The sequence below is a fragment of the Aythya fuligula genome, chromosome Z, assembly GCF_009819795.1.
Source record: "Aythya fuligula isolate bAytFul2 chromosome Z, bAytFul2.pri, whole genome shotgun sequence".
In the NCBI taxonomy this organism is placed as follows: domain Eukaryota; kingdom Metazoa; phylum Chordata; class Aves; order Anseriformes; family Anatidae; genus Aythya; species Aythya fuligula.
Genome location: NC_045593.1, coordinates 2089363 through 2106586, shown reverse-complemented (window position 1 = coordinate 2106586; position 17224 = coordinate 2089363). Strand labels below are relative to the sequence as shown.

The 17224-nt window shown below is 39.0% G+C and overlaps 1 protein-coding gene across 1 annotated transcript in view; it reads right to left on the bottom strand.

Annotated features, from left to right (window-relative positions):
- The window catches only part of DYM (dymeclin), a 156848-nt gene that overhangs the window by 138503 nt on the left and 1121 nt on the right, over positions 1-17224 (bottom strand). Inside the window, 7 exon segments of the mRNA XM_032205390.1 lie at positions 761-833; positions 5040-5173; positions 5968-6061; positions 6655-6675; positions 6678-6706; positions 13466-13643; positions 15684-15756. Coding sequence (XP_032061281.1) covers positions 761-833; positions 5040-5173; positions 5968-6061; positions 6655-6675; positions 6678-6706; positions 13466-13605 — 491 coding nt within the window. The 5' untranslated portion in view covers positions 13606-13643; positions 15684-15756.

The window sequence follows — 17224 nt, the reverse complement described above, 5'->3', positions numbered from 1 at the left end:
AATGCTCCAACAAAAACTTTCCTGTTCTGAATTCAATTTGAAAGACAGGCTCAGCGTGGAGATTTGATGATCTGTCACAACAAAGTCATCTTTACTAGCAGCTTTACAGGCACACGCTCTGTCAGGAGCATCGCTGTAAGCCGCCGAAGCTGCCTATCCTCTAGCAAGTGGCCCTAAACCTATGGAAATCATTACAAATCAGAATATTTCACAGAGGCCACCCAGACAATCTATTCTTTCCCAAAATTCACAGGCTTGGTTTAAAATTTGCTTGATTTTTCCGCTAGGCAGGAAAGGAACTACCCCTCTGATAAAAAGCGGGGACATAATTTACAGAGTAAACACGATCTAAGAGAAAAGAAAAGTAAAAAGTAATCTCTAATCTTTTCCTGTATCTACTTTTCCTTACTTCCCCTTCCATGATGCAGGCAAAAGGTGTTAATTAAGGCATTACAACATGGTAAATATTTTATGCTGGTGAACAAGACCATAATATGCATTTTCCTAAGTTTTATTGTCCCACTTATTGCTGTTCAACCTACGGCTCACATGCAATGAGATGTGGAATCAACACACCTCAGATAAAGCAGATCATCGAAAAAGCAGTGTCAACAGATCAACTTTGCTCTGGAGATGCAAAACTCTTTGAGTTTTATGTTCTCTCAAATGCTCCGTTTAATAAACGGAGAGGGTTTTCTGTTTTAATAAACAGAAAGGGGCTGGAAAAATAAAAAAAAAAACAACAAAAAAGGCAACTTACAAGAGGGGAATTTCAACAATGAGCTGGATGAGGCAACACAGCAACTCTTCTATGAGGTCTTCACACTCTGTTCCTGAAAAAGAAGCATACCAAAGGTTTCCTGGATTTTCAAACACCAAAGAAAGCATAGATTTAAGCACAGATCCAGATGATCGACGTTTTAATTTAGGGACAAACACCAGAAGGGGAATTCTATTTAAGATGACAGCATTTTTGCTTGAAATGGAACACACTTAGGATCGTCACCAGAGAGTACAGCGATGCTAGGGGGGCTTTTATATATAAAAAAAACTATTAACATTTGGATACGTTAAATTAGATACTGGTATCATCGGATGTGTGCTATATCGAAACATATCAAGCTTTACTTCACTACTTACCTAAGCTCTTATTAAATTGTGTTTTAATAACAGTTTTACAGATTGATCACTAGGAACTTTACATGCCCACAGTTCAGTCTCCTCTCAAAATCCCTGCACTCCTCCTATTTCCCCACCATTTTTTTCCCCCAAGTGAAGAATAAACAGAGACAGATTAAAAAAATAGCTTCATTCATCTAAAATATCTGAACAATATTCTGAATGGTGGACTTCCAAATGAATCCAGCCTATAGCACCCATTATGCTACTCTTAAGTCCACAAAATACTTTGCAACAACACAGGTTTCTTCTGGAAGAGAGATTTTTTTAAACACATTTCAACGAGAAGTAAAGATTCTTGAATTTTAAAAGCGCAAAATTATTCTCAGCCGATTTACAATGCAACTAAAAATTCATGGGATGATCAAAATTATTTGAAAGCTACAGCTATCGGAAGCAACAAAACCGGCAGTGTTTTAAATCAGCCCTGCAGTTTTTCAATGCGAAGTGGAACAAAAGAGTTCCTCGCAGAGGAAAAAAGTTCATTAAGCCATTTGACGATGGCATATAATAAGAAATAAGAGAAGATGCATCCCTTGGCTCAGAAGGAGTTTTTTAATGCTCTCAGAATAAAATAAGACGACACACATGACACGAAAGCACAGGGTTTTGGTGCTGAATGCCTGAGAGCACAGTTTTTCCTTCTGCGCTGCCAAAGTGGCATTACAGCACAACGATCACACAAGTGCTTGTTGATATTGTATTTTCAGATCAACGGGTCGTGCAATAAACACAGCACTATAGCCGGGTTATGGCAGTGTCACTCCGTTTAACCCAGGTTGTTCTCAATTCCAAACACTTAATTTTAAGAAGCACGCCGGGGGGAATATCCACGATAAAGCACAAATTATTGCTTTCCACAATGGGTTTATTAAGATCGCATTAAAAATCGTCACCTAGTGAACTGCACATTCTAAAGGAAATCAGTTTTTTTTTTATCATGGAAACACGGTTTCCTTTATATAGGATCCCCCATGAGCAATAACAATGCAGCTCCTGTTAGGAAAAAGAAATCAAAATGTAAAAAAAAATGAGCATCTAAAAAAAATGCTTACAGAACAAGTTCTGAAAAGTTAGCTAGCTAAGTATTCGAGGGCTTTCCCCCACACTTGATACTCAAAATAAAGGAAGAAACTACTAGGTTGGCACAATCACGTAGAATGGAAGATGTTCGCCTCTCCTGCTGTTCTCAAATTACTTTTTCCTCCCCCCAACAAACTTAATTGCTGTAATCAATGTCATTCAGCTCCAATAATTAATGTATCCTTTCCCCCCATCGGGGCGCAGGCATTCTCGTTGAATTCTCGTCTTTCCGAGACAATGACCCGGAGGCGTGCCAAATCTATAACGTGAGAGAGGGCTGTAAACACAGAACACAGCGTTTTCAGAAACAGCAGCCTTCAATAGCAGGATAAAGACAACACACACAATGCTCCTCCGCGTTAATAGATCACATGCTTGGATCAAAAGACCCATGTAAAGCCTCCGGGGGAAAAGAAGCAAAGGGTGAAGCTGTCCTGACAAGATTAGAGCACGCTTGCACAGAGCAACAACAAGCACATCTTCTAAATTATCGTGGTGAAGAAGCAACTGCAAAGAGACACGGTTTTAAAAAAGGCCAGTATGCATTTTTCACCAGCCGTATTTAAGTCCTGAAACAGCAAAAGATGAATGGTCTATGCTAGTTTACTTACTCCAGTCCAATTTAGCCCGGCCCAATTTAGGATTTATTATATATCAAGAAGTTTTAGCTGAAATTAAGATGTGATTTAAGTCTGTAAGCACTTTCCTACAACCAAAAGTTGCGCAATACCTTCCGAAGTTATACACAAATTCCCAGTTACGGATGAAGGGTAAAGGCTGTAAATTCCCGGCCTAAGGAACCATCTGAAAACTGCCAAAAGGAGCAAATTTCTATTAATGATATTATTCTGGAAGGGGATCAAGACGTTCAGAAAGAGTGAAAGCAATGAACTGCAAAGTCTGGGAGGCGATTCTCCAGATAAGGCAGTTACAAATGCTACCTAAATAGTGGATGTGTCATACATGACAAAACATTTCTCAGTAGCCAGTGACAAGGATGTTTTTCATAGATCATTACTGTCATTTACATTTCTGCCTGAAATACCAAACATTACACAGCAGGGACTGATACTGACTGCAGAGCGAGCAGATCAACGTGCTGACGCTGCAGTAGGCTCTCTGAGCTAACAGGTGCTGTATTGACACTCACAGAATGCTACTAGGATGTCATTAAAAAAAAAAATAAAATCAATGATACTACGATTCCCAGGCTGAAAGGAAAATAAAATGATGCTAATAGTTTGAATAGAAAACAAAAAAAAAAGACCACCGCACGGTTTTACGATGAAATTTACCTTTCTCAGAAGGCCAGACTGAAGAGTGCACCCTAAGTTTAACAAATCTGTATAAACTTCAGACCAAATCTGTTTTTCTTGTTTTTAAAGAATATATAGTTCAGAAAGCTACGCTTAATTACGAAAATAAAACAAAAATCATTTTATTCCGCTTAATCTAATAAGCCCTAACACAAGAACATTTCATTACACTCCGCAAATGATACTTTTCATATAGTGAATTCATACATTATATATTCATATATTATACAATAATTATGGATATATAATTATTATAGATAATTATATAATATTATAATTCATATTGTGTATATTCATACATTTCATATAGTGAAGGTTTTGATATATACACCCCATATATTTTTTTAAAGGATTTCTTTACATGAAGGATTTATTCACAACAAAAACGGATGGCTACATAAGCATAACATGCTCTGAACCTCAACACCTCAAAAAAGGTCCCGAAAACGGTCCCCAAGTGGAAAGCCGAGGCACAAGAAGCTGGCCTCAGCCCATAGTTGAGCGGGGAAAGCTGATGAGGAACTCATTTCCTGCCTTCAGTCCCCTGCTCTAACAGCAGACCACACACAATTACCTTCCTAATCAGGAACATCCAGCTCCCATTCAGCTCAAAGATGATTGCCAAGTACGCCTGCCATCAATATGCACGAAATTATCACTAATAAATGTCACAGAGAATTACAGTCAAGTGCTAACAAAGATCCTATAAACACGGAGCTACCCCAGTGATAACAGCCACTTGTCATCCCATGCTCTTAGGAACTCCCAGAGCAAAAAATAAAGATTGCAGAGGTTCGAGCTAAGGAAACATCGCAGCTTTTGCAGCTCTTTTACCGTGCTACACCACACCACTAAAGCAAGAAGTGAGCTTTTTTTTTTTTTTTTAATTTCTTTTGTTTGTTTAACCAGCTGGTAGCAGGGAAATTGTTTAAATAATACAGCCGTTCCCCCATCCATCTCCTTGTTTTATGCAGCACATTTTTTTCCTAGAGAAGCACTTTTTCTTTTTAATCATTCTGCTTAAATTCACTTTTCCTGTACTTTTGGAAGAACTATTGCCCATCAGCCACATTTTAGCTTTTTCTTCGCGAAGGATCACTTCCAATCAAAGAGCTGTGACAAACCCAATCACTACTGCTTATAAATAGTATGACCAATAATAAGTCTACAATTCTAAATCTACAATGCCTGTTTTGAACAACTATTTAAAAAAAAGCCAAATGATGCCTGGGAATATTTCTGTTAAACACCGAATTACTTCAGACTCCAAAGAAAGAAGCCAGTTTTAACACTGTCTAGATACTTTCAATCTCGCAGGTTGTCCTGAAGTGAAAGGTGGTGTACGATGTGCAATATTATTACTTCTGGTTTTCAAACAGAGTTTTGGATTCTTACACTGAAACATCAGAATCATTACTTTCTTGTGGAATATTTGTTTTATTCGCAATGCCATAGACATACCGTATGAGCCCGGTGTTTTGTCCTCGTAAGTAAAATGAAGTTGCAGCTCCTCTTCTGACATTCTACTGATGAACACTTTCAGCAAGCAGCAGATGATAAATAAGGCATTGTGAGCCTGCCAGATAAAGAGGTGACTAGAAAGGAAGCAGAAACAAATGGGAATCAGGAACATGTAAGTGCCAGCATGCATCAAAACTCACACGATACATGACAGAGTAACAAAGGGGATTCCTAGAGCAGAAGACAATAAAAAGAACATTTTTGAAATGTGTCTTTATACAAAAGTGGTTTGTGTGTGTTTTTTTTTTTTGTTTTGTTTGTTTTTTAATGCTCAAACCCAATCCAATTGGAAAGTATTCCCGAGAAACTTGATTAATCAAGATCTAGGTAGACAGGTGATTTTTAAAATCTCTCTAAATCAAGCACTTAAGAATTAAATTGACATTTGCTTTGAATAATACACACTCTTAACCCTTACACCTATCATATAGGAAGGAAATCTCATGCATCAACTGGCTAGTCAATTCTCTTAAATTTGATTTCTGTTCCAAGGGGTTGGAGTTCTGAACTATCCACCTGGTAACAGAGAATGTGTGCTGCATGTTTACTACTCTGGGGTCCACCCAGAGAATTATGACAAAAACCCCTCAGGACTTCACAATAGGGAAGGCAGAAGTTAGCCTGAAGTCACATCTCTTCTGTACGCAATTATGGCTATGCACCACACGAACACAAACATTATTTTTTCCCCCAACAATTATATACTTCATGATCTATCCTTGATAAAGTATGAAACGCTTTTATTATTTCAAACAATGTCTTAACTTTCAGTCTGTAAATGTTAACTAGCTAGAGCAAAGCAGCTAGCAAAAAAAAAAGGAAGGTAAACAACGTGAAATGGCACACAGCTTTTTTTCTGGGTACTTACTTCTGACATTCTGCTGATATTTTTAATTCTTTGGTTCTAGAAAGAAAGACTTTTATCAATGACCCGAGGTTTCCTGTTCGAGGATTCTTCTCAACTAGGTAAGGAATTGAATAGACATGATAATTAGGTACCTTTAGTAAGTTGAGGCATTTTAGTTCAGAGTGAAAACAAATTTAATGCCTTAAATATTTCCACATCAAATGCAGCATGTTTTCCCATGCAGCTGTTATTTTACTTTTAAGATTCCCCAGTACATGCCCTGCTACTCCAAGATCGTTCTTTTTGCACTTTTCAGCCTCAATTTAAAATATTCCAAATGTGAAGCCCCATACCACTTCCTTACCAAGGCTTGCATACAGCACAGCAGTTTCCTATCGGGAAACTGTGCAGGTTTTTTACAACTAGCTTTTACTTTCTTTTAACATCATTACTTTTAACATCGTTGATATTTTGTATTATCCCTTCCCTTTCATCCCCTGATTAGCTTGAGAGCAGAGGGAAAGAGATAGAGAGTAGGGGTGGAGTTATTTCATCGTTTTAGTCATTTTAAGTTCTAGAAAAAATAGTTAACAGACTAAGTTTCTAAAAATTTGGGATATATAAAAAAAGACATGGATATACGCATCGTGTTTCTTAAATTTACTGACCAACCACGTGGCAAAAAGATAAGATATCACAATTTCTCACCTAAAGACTTGCAGACCGAGATGTGGCTTCTTCCAAGAGCTTTAATTCTGCACTAAGGGGAAAAAAAAAAGAGTGGTTATATTAATAATTGGAGTTCCCCCACTTAAACTGCAAATTCTTTACAAAATAGTTATGCATTGCTATGGAGCACTTCGTTTTAGCCATCCTTTAGCTGATTTACACAGGTATCAAGCAGTACAATGTGAAGCACATCTTGCAGCTGCAGAAGCAGAGAAGCTATTAAAAGAGGAAATTAATATTTGCAAGTGAATTGTCCATCAGTGAGATGATGTCACTCCATCGCTTGTTTCTATTCCCACCTTTCTGGCTTTGATGTTGCCATGCTTGGTTTGATGCTACTGAAAACGGGCAGAGAACTGCAGCCTGCAGAAGAAATTGTTTGTTTTTAAAACAAAGTTAGCTGTGAAGTAACATTTTATTAAAGCGTAAATTCAGAATCCTCACCCTGACATTCAACCTCATGCCAAGGACCCCTCTCTGTCAGCCAATGTTATTACTTTACTGCAAGAATCACGTCGGATATACCAAATTTTTCATAAATTCACTAAATCGCCTGCTGGTACGCCTCAATGGAAAAACATCAGCTTAAAAGAGCAATAAAACACCAACACAGAACCTGCCAACAGCCACTGAAACTGAACACCAGCTGTGTCAAACACGTAGAAATATTTATATACTTCTATCTTTACAAACCTACCAGTATGAAGTAATCAATCCTCAAGATGAAACACTTCTCTGGATCTCCTATGCCACTTCGCTTAAGAAATTAACTCGGTTTCCAAACTCACATTTCAAAACAGCTGAGAAAACCAACATGCTTTTCTGAAACGATGAAACGCGTGCAGTGATGGATTTCATCAGAAAATTATTACACGAGGCTCGGTAGATGAATAAACTTTGGATGTTCAACCAATGCCTCAAGAAAAGCAGCTACCAGAGAGGTAAAACTGAATCTGGTAGGTAAACAGTGAGATGTCAGAATGAAATCATCTTTCAGGGGGGAAAAAGTTCTCGTGCACTTCGAAGTGCATCTTACCTACCCCTGTTACAAACTGTTCTTCTTCATTCTGTACACTACTTCCAGCCTCCAACAGAATATTTCACTTTTTCCAGTAAAAGAAGGTTAAAAAGAATAAATCCCTAAAAAAAATAGTCAGGGGAAGACATTGTTCTCCAGGAGTTCTTGGGCTGACTCTCCCTCCTATTCATCAATTCAAAGAGGCCATGATGAAATTTAGGGGTTTAATTCAACTCAAGGTTGTGGCCTCCACACACATATTCTTTTTATATAAAACATTGCAAAAAAATTAATACTGCCATAATCAGAGTGCCAAAGTTGCTGTTGCTTCCTAAGCATCAGTTTCAGTTCTGATGAGTAACCTGTGCCCAGAATCAAGGACTAGAAGAGGTCAAGACATGGGTAGGAACAGGAACTGAAAGAAGTATTTCTAAGCTTTTCAATAGGAAATACTTCAAGAAAGAAACAAATTCATTTTTTAAAAGTTTAAGATTTCTCACAGTGCTGTTTGCTAGGTCTGGATGAAAAGGATTTTTCTGTTTTGACTTCTGCTTTGTCCAGCTGGCCACTTGTCATCAGGACGTATTCCCTCCCTAGTGCTGAAAAGCCAAATGAGCATTATATTGGACACCAACCTGCTACAGGCTTCTTAGGTCCTGAATAATCTTAATCCAACAAAAAACGATCCAACTCCTATTATCCAGAGATGCTAGGGACTTCTGGAATACAGCCTGAGTGATTATTGTAATTGCTTTTTTGATTTAAGCTGTAGACGTAGGCCCTAATCTTTTAATTACATTTCATTTTCCCCTAATTTCTAAGCATTTAGGTTTTAAAAGAAAGCATTCTTCCAAGCGTTGCTTTTTCCCCCCCTCCAAGTTATTCAAAAACACACAACCCTGGAACAAATCGCACAGCTGCCAGGATCAAGAACGGGGGCAAACCAAGCGAGAAATTCAGAACTTCAGAAGTCAAACAACGGAGCGATTCTTTCTCCTAACAACACCAAAACGAAGTTTAATGCTTATAAACCACCCCTCTCTCTCCCCTCGTTCACAGAACAAGAGTACAGGCCTGAATCCTGCCATCCTGAACACCAGGCAACATCTGCAAAGCTTCAGTTGGAGCATTAAAGACACCTAGGGAGAGGCAACTACTACGCACAAAACATAATGTCCTTACACCCAACAGAATTAAAACTATTGCTAATTGTTCGGCCTGCAAGGATAAATTCATGAAGAGAGCATACTGGCTGTGGGAAGGGCAAAAAAAAACATACAAGCCCATTTCCAGGTACCTGGGGCAAAGCTTAGCACTAGCTTAGAAGCAGTTTTCATCACTCCGGCAGGAAAGGAAGTGAGAGGCCTGGAAAAAGCTGTCTGCGTGGTTTTTCGTGTGCTGTGAACACAGAAGATAACGTTATATTAACATTTAGGTGGAAAATGCCAGAGGCAAGATTCCTAAGATGGCACAAAAGAAATGCTTCAGAAATTAAGCTTCTGAGGCACGGTATTCTCTAGGACACAATTATAGAGGAGACTGATTTGGGCTGGAAGAGTAGAACATCGCCTGGTCTATGAGAACAATTAGCACATGCTCAACGAACTTCTGTTAAGAAAACTTTCTAGCAATAAACAAGCAAGCTAAGTGAACTCTTGCTCTGCTTCATGTTACCACTGAGGATTACTATGCAGGCAACCCACCTGCAGCCCCTCAGGGAGGCTGGTTTAGTGATGGGACCCAGCAGGTCAGGTTGATGGCTGAATTTAAAGATCTTGAAGGTTTTTTGCATCCTAAATGATTCATATAAACGCCATCTGGGGATTGGATGCACTTACCCTTGGACAAAGGGGAAGAGAAACAAGCACAATAATTGCCCTTTTGTATTTCAGAAGAGTGTAGTGAAAATATGAAAGAAAAATTATGAGTTACCATTATGTTTAGGTAGCAATTATGGACCAAGTAAAACAATATTGAAAGGGTATTTAAACAGCATGCGTTCTCCTCTGTCCTGCTAAAATCACTCTTCTTTTGTTTAATCACCAATCTCACGTCAAGTTTTCTATTTTGTTGGTACTTCCACTTACTTAGAAAACAAGAAGTTCATCAGCAGGTTGTTGTTTTTGTAAAGGTGGGGAAGAAAGGTAAATTAGGCAGCCTAGTGCTCAAAAAAAAGAAAAATCAGTTTTCATTGACAACGTATTTATATTTCTGGCTCCATCCTACCAGAAAGCCAGATTCTGTGACAGCTGTTCTGGCATATATTGTAAAAAACACATTAACTCCAAAAGAGAAGGAGAAAAAAAATAAGAAATAATTAGTGGAGTTAATTTAGAGTGCTTGAATTTGTTTCAGTTGCCTGACTTGATATTTACCAACACTCAGTCCCCACAAACTTGAGCAAAACTGCAACTAATAAAAGAGAGTGAAAGTTGCTTCCCAGCACTTATCTTTGAAGAATATGGTTTTTTCTGCTTTCATTTTAAAAGCATCACGATGCAAGAGGCTTTTAAGCAGCAGAAAATGATGTTCTGTTTTAGAACATCTCAGCTTTGCCAGTCGAAGTGCTCTGCGCACAAACTGTAATTATAAACACACCTAGACAGACAGGGACACCTACCAGATCCAAATTGGAGCTGTCAGCCAACCCCTCTGAAAAAGGAAGAAAAAAAAAAAAAAGCAGGGGGCAGATTTCCTGACAGTTTTCTCTTTGCCATTGAATACAAAAAAAAAAAAAAAAAAAAAAAAAAACACAGAAAAATCAGCCCATTCAGTAAATTCATACTGTGGGAATGCTGACTTTAATGGAGTATTCAGAGGAAAGACGTCAAAGAATAAAAAGCTGCACATAATTGATGGCACCAATTTCAAAACATGCCATATTAAGGCAACATAAAAAGTCGCTCGTTTTTATGTCTTCCCATTAAAGGCTCATGCACACTATTCTGTAAGCAGCCACTCATTAAAAACTCCAGGGAAGGAAAAAAGCAGGACAGTAAATACTAAGCACATGATTTTCAGCAAGCTCTGCCTTAGTTCACTCCGTTTTAAGTTTTCCATCATAAAAGTGTTGTAACTTACAACACCGCTAAGGAGGACGTTGAATTTTACAGAATTACAGGATTTTTTGCAGCAGGTATTTTACCCGCTCAGTAATCGTGACAAATTCCTGATTCAACTCACGGAAGATCCTTCTAAACATTGGAAGGGGCAGTGCAGGGGCAGGACCCATGTAAATGCTAAAGGGCTACTGCGTGGGTAAGTTATCTTGCATCAGGATTGCCAACGCAGCAACTTTGGAGTCACCAGCACCAGTATTTGGCAAACTGCACCTGCGAACCACCTTGTGTTCATCAGAAAAAGATCCAGAAGTTAACTGAGCCAAAAAAATAATCCCAGTGAAGATATTGTGTGTGTAAACCTCTTTTTTTTATATGTTTTTCTCAAGCACACTCATTTACTAAGCCATCAGGTAGGGGTGAGGAGAGAAAGCAAAAGAAAGAAGCAGGAAAATGAAAAATAATGGATGAATGGAGGAAGAAATCAACTAAACTGAAAAGGAAAAAAGGCAAAATCATCAACTGTAGATCAACTCTCAAGCCCAGGTCTTGAGCTTCTGAGTCTGGGGATTAAACAAATAATGAAAAAGATCCAATTGAGGATTTCAGCCCAGATTTTCCTTTAGCTGCTGCGATCAGCAGGTACTCGGACTCATTTGGAACAGAGAAGAAGGAAAAATGCCTAAGAGATTCCAAACATTCTCCTTCAAGTGTTGGTAGATTGGTGGCTAAGGCATTGTGTCACCTACTATAAACACACTAATTTTGCTACAGACTAATGGGAAAATAGAATGGGAAGAGCAGAAAACTTTAAATTCTGTCTTGACAGGTGAAAATTGGCTCCTCTCCCCAACAGTCCAAAACTAGCACCTTGCTCCTGTCAAGAGTATGACCTACACTCCATCCTCATTAAAACAAAACAGGGTTCACTTGATCTTCCACAAGCTTTCAATCTCTAAAATGAACACTGACCTCTATCGTTCTGTCCCTGCAGGCAAGGTTATCTGATTTAGACAACGGTTGAGGGTGCTGTGCAGCCAACGTTGTCTGACATCATTTGTCAAACGGTTCTCGCAGGTAGGTGCAACTTCATGGGAAATGTCAGCTTCCTTCCAATTAAGCTGGACAAAAGATGTCTCTAAAAATCATCTCTTCCAGCTGCCAGGCAAGAGCACCATCTGGTGTTCAGCTAATTAAACTTTCAACCTGCTTTTGGATCAAGTTTGTGTGTTTTTGTTTTTTTAATATTTTTTCTTTCTTTTTTGTTTAAACACACTCATCTTGCACCAGATCCGACACCATGAAATAGGCACAAGAAAAAATCATAAATCACGCTACGAAAGACTTTTTTACCTCGGTAGGAAGTTCTTTACGTCTTTACTTCCCCCTAAAAGCCCCAATGCAGCAACACATGACCTCTTAGAATACAGTCCAGCTTGTCACAGGTGGGCTCTAAACAATTCTTGCTTCCTCAGAGAAGAGACAGCAATGTTCCCTCACCCACTGCCAAATACTGTCCTTAACAAGCTTTACAACACTTTGAGGTTTTCTTGCTAACTTCTGACTATTCCCATGATGCAGAAGCCAAAATCCTTCCCTCTCCACTATCATTACAAAAATAGAGGTTAGTAAATGCCACTCGGTTGCTTACCTTGACCATTTTCCCTGAAGTCATAAAACACGTGAACTACCTCACTAGAAATTTTTTTCATCCTTTACTCAATCACTCATTTATACGAAATACTCAAGAGCTCAGCGTAGTCAAATTCTGCACCAGTTTTACCCCTTCTATAAAAAAATCTTTGATTTTCATTCACATTGACAGAATCTCTGATTTAAGAAATAATTGAAAGATGTGAATAACATCGGCCAGAACAGTTCTCAAATATATTTTCAATTGATTAAAGATGATAACTGGTCCATATTTCAGCAGTAACACATACTGGTCTATTTACACCTGTTATAAGTGTGTTTAGACATTTAAGAACCTTTATTCAAAAGCTAAGCACTTCACAAGGGAATACTGCTAATAATAAAGGGTTTAAATACGACGTTTGCCTGACAGAGAAGTATCAGGTCACTCTGTAAATGTAAAAAGAGATTAAGAATTCCAGATTGTTCTTGTAAAACTGATAATCCTTATGCAGGGCAATGGACTTGGGTTAAAATGGGTCTGAACACACGTATTTCTGGACACGTGCTACAGAGAGCACGTTCCGTTTATTGCCACATCATTTGCTAGAGTGGTAAGATGTACAAACTGCCAAACTTCCTTTAAATTGTAAAAGAGGAGGAAAAAAAAAGACAGGGACTAAGGAACTCAACTGCTAACCTACAATTAAGCCACAGGGGATGTACAATTCACTGTAAGTTCAGAGGAAACATCATGCATTGGATTCTTCTGGTGCTGCAGAAACACCAGAGGTTTGCTCAGCTCAGAAAAAGCCACCCCAAAAACAAACAAAAAAATCCTAACACTACAGAGTGCACTTTTGATTTATTTATTTTTCTGTCTATCAGGGGAATAAATAGCAAATACAGCTATGAGGACAAAAGGAACTCACAAAAACAAAACAAAAAAGTGTTTTATACAGACATTTATTCCCTTGCTACCTAAAATAGGAATATATATAAAAAATACTCATTTGTTTTCAGACTTCTCACTTTTATAAATATATTACAAGGTTTAGTTCTTCCACAAGCACCGTCTTACCTGTTTGTTGGAGTGGTAAAGCTAAAAGACAGCAGCTGATTCCAGAAGGGGTCATTCTCGGAGATGGGTTCTGCTCCTGACAACTTCTTCAGGTATTCGTTTTCTGGAAGCTCGCTGATGCTGCTGCTATTTGCTCCCATCTTCTTTATTTGGCAGATCACCTTCTAAATCTTCATTTCTTAAAAAAAAAGAAATATTTGCAACCTTTGGTACAAATAAGGGATATCCAGATCTTAAACCAGCAATCCGTAAGGCTTTGGTTCACTGCCTTAATGAGTTACTGAAAAGTAGAAAACAGAGGCACGTAGGAAGGCATTAGAAGTATTTTCTCATGCTGAACTTGCACAAGGAGTAAGGACAGGAACAGGTATAGTAGAAGATGCTTCCCAGAAGCAACTCTTGGTCTCAACGAAGATGCAGGATCAATTATCACTCTAGCAGTAATCTGCTGAGACTCATCATCTACGCAGAAGCAGCTAATTCCAGACAAGACAACTCTCGCAGCAGTTAGTTTAATAAAGAACAGTAAAAAAAAATAAGGAAAACTGAAAAGAAATGAATAGTTGCAACCAAAATCTGCAATGTTTGCAGCCATCGTGGAGGCTACTTGAAGAACTTGTATTAGAGATGTAGCGTGAGCACACAGTACCCAAATATTTCAGGAGCAGGATGCCAGTACAGTCAGGATTGAATAAGGGACACTATTAAGAAATAAAGAGGTCTCCTTCAAAAGGCTCCCTTTAAGCCTGACCAAAAGGGAGAGAGGTACAATAACCTCATTACCTGACAGAGGTAATTTTGCAAAAAAAAAAGTTCTCAAGACACTACCTGGAGCACCTGCAGAAGCCCTTTGCTCATGGGGATCACCTGCAGGAAGAAAAATTTAAGTGGTCTAGTGTAAGATCCTGCCAGGGAATTCTGCAGAGAAGCACTGGGGGATTCTAAGATGGCACGAGCTTAAAAAGATTTCCAAAACTCTAGATGTTTACTCCTAGAACAGAACAAACGCATCTTACCTGAAAACGAATTTTGCCACTTCAAGGAAAAAAAAAAAACAAACAAACAAAAACACAAGACTCAGTGAGACTGCCTTTGAAATAAAGCCAATAAAAAGCTAGAGAATAAAGCAGAAGAGAGACAAAATCGCATAATAAGAGGATACTGGATCATCATTTAAAGGTAGAAGAATTGAGGTTCAGGTGGCAACGAGTTCTAAACTAGTTCTTGTTAAAAAAAAAGGTATATTTCTCTTGAAAAGTGATTCATCTGCTCGCTCAAAAAATATAGAAACAATTTATTAGCAAGTCATTTAGCTCAATATGGTATTGTTACCACGACCAGTAACAACTTTTGTTCCTAAACAAGCTGGGAACACCCCCAAAGGATCATAACCTGGTCTGTGTCATGCTGTTGTACATCCAACATCTGTTCAGTGGCGGAACTCGGCTCCACCACGAGAAGCAGATGCTTCAGACCGAATGCAAGAGGTGGCTTTGCGCATCAGGACCCACCCCAATCCCAAACAGATCGGGGTACTCATAAATCTCATGCCTACTGACCTTATACAGGACCTGAATGTTAATTATTAACAGTGGTTACAGGATTATCATTCTCCTTTTTAAGTTAAAAGCAGTTGGGCAAGACACACGACGTCTCTTCACAGCTTGGCACGTGCCAAATCTTCCTTTGCCCTTCAGCATGCACAAAAATTTGAGCTTCGACACAGCAGCAGCTTCCAAGAACAAATGGAGGAGCAGTACGTGCACTGTTGGGCTTGGGAAAAGCTTGTCACGCCCTCTCCACCTTCTGTTTGAACAGTTTTAGTAGAGGAATTATAGGCCAATGTTAAGTCCCCAACTGGTCGCACAACTTTGACATTTTACTAATCCAGCCCCAAAGCTGGCTTAGAGCAAAGCAGTTCCCCCTTCCCACGCTGCCCTTGAATCTGCAGACAGCCTGAAAAATACTCTGCGTGCACAGATAAGATACAGCTATCAATATATCTCTATATGGCAAAATATAAACAAATATATATACATTATGAAGTGCTCATTTTAAAATATAAGAATAAGAAACAGTTGTACAGACGACTTTGGGGCAATCTAGCCTCTTGGCTGCGTCTTGAATACAACCTCAGGAAAATAAATGAAGAACTGATACTTTCATGTCTGAAAAACTAAAAAAAAAGTCAATTCTATATAATAAACACTTGGCTTACCTTTACAATTTGTTGATTTCTCAACTGATCCAAAAGGACATTGTTTTCCTTTCAGCCAAAGTAGCCAGAATCACTGAAAAGACAAGAACACGAGATGTCACACGGCATATTCGAGTACCGAGGAAGCTGACACAATGTCTAATTCCCGTTTGCATCCAAGAACCCAGCATTTCAAACCCCATTTCACCTGTGAAATGTTAAAACGTCCCACAGAATCCTAAGACAGAGCTTCCCAGAAGACTTAGGAACAGTAGGCATTATTTAGCTCCAATATTTGAATTCTACTACCCACACGTCTTCGGATTTTCTCTGCTCCCTCATGTTAGAGGAATATTTATACCTACAGTCAAATCTTTGTGGATTAAACATCACATGCAACGTTTATCTACAAAACACATGAGCAGAGATTGCCCCCATGGATAATAAACAGTCTAAGCCTTGTTTATTCCTCACAGTTGAATATTCACATGCAGGATCTGAGCCTAATGTTTCCAGATGTCCTCCGAAAGCATCAAAGCTAACCTCCAAAATCTGCCAATTCACCCTTCCTGGTTATTTTTTTTCTATCTTCAGGACAACCTCGTTTCTCAGCGAACAGCCTGAAAGTTGATCAGTTGAAATATCGTATTGAAATATTTCACTGATGCCATTCGCAGATTGCAATCGACCCATTACCATGATTTCACTTCCCTCATCTACCAGGCGCTTACAACCAATGGGGGGGAGATTTTAGGATCTAACTAGATTTTAGGATTATACTGTCCCAGCACCTCGGGACAGGTACATTTTTGGACGCCACCGTTACGAAGTGGAATGCTCAGCTGCAAGAAAAGAAAACCACATCTTAAAGTCTTTACGAGCAATTTATCAGAGTTGTCCACTGCTTGCTTTGCTGGAAAAGCAACCAGCAACTTTTCTGTTTCTCCTACATAATTCCAGCTGTAACTTTTTATTAAATAATTACTTCATCACGCCTACAAATCCGAGGGTAGAACGACAGCGTCAGGTTTTGTAGCACATCTCTCCACAGAGGGAAGGCACGAGGGCAGTAAGAGATGTTACCTCTGTGAGAAAGCTTCAAGGAGCAACAACTCAAACACTAATCCTGCTCTTCACCTTGGACGGGTATTTCTTTTTGTTTGCCCTCACCAGTGAGGCTCCTGCTGCTTGTGCTAGAGGCATTAGGAGAAAAAAATATAACTTTCAGCAAGACTATCGTGGAAGACAGAGCTTAAAAAAACAAAAAATATAAAGAACAAAGCACGTCCTAGCCTGCAGGGCTGCTCTCCAGCCCCTTGTCCCCCAACTGCATGCACGGGCCCAGCTGCAGAACCCAGGAGTTGCTCTCCAATTTCTTCCAGTCGCCCAGTGCTTTAATCAATCAAGATGATCTATTATTGCTTTACGAAAGGACACGAGGATTGCAGTTGCACACATTTAACACGTTCTCCTTGTTTCCCACCAACACAACTAGAACTTGTCCATCAACCACGGCAGCATTTCAGAAATAAAAATTCAGCTACCTTTTAAGCCTCAGAAAG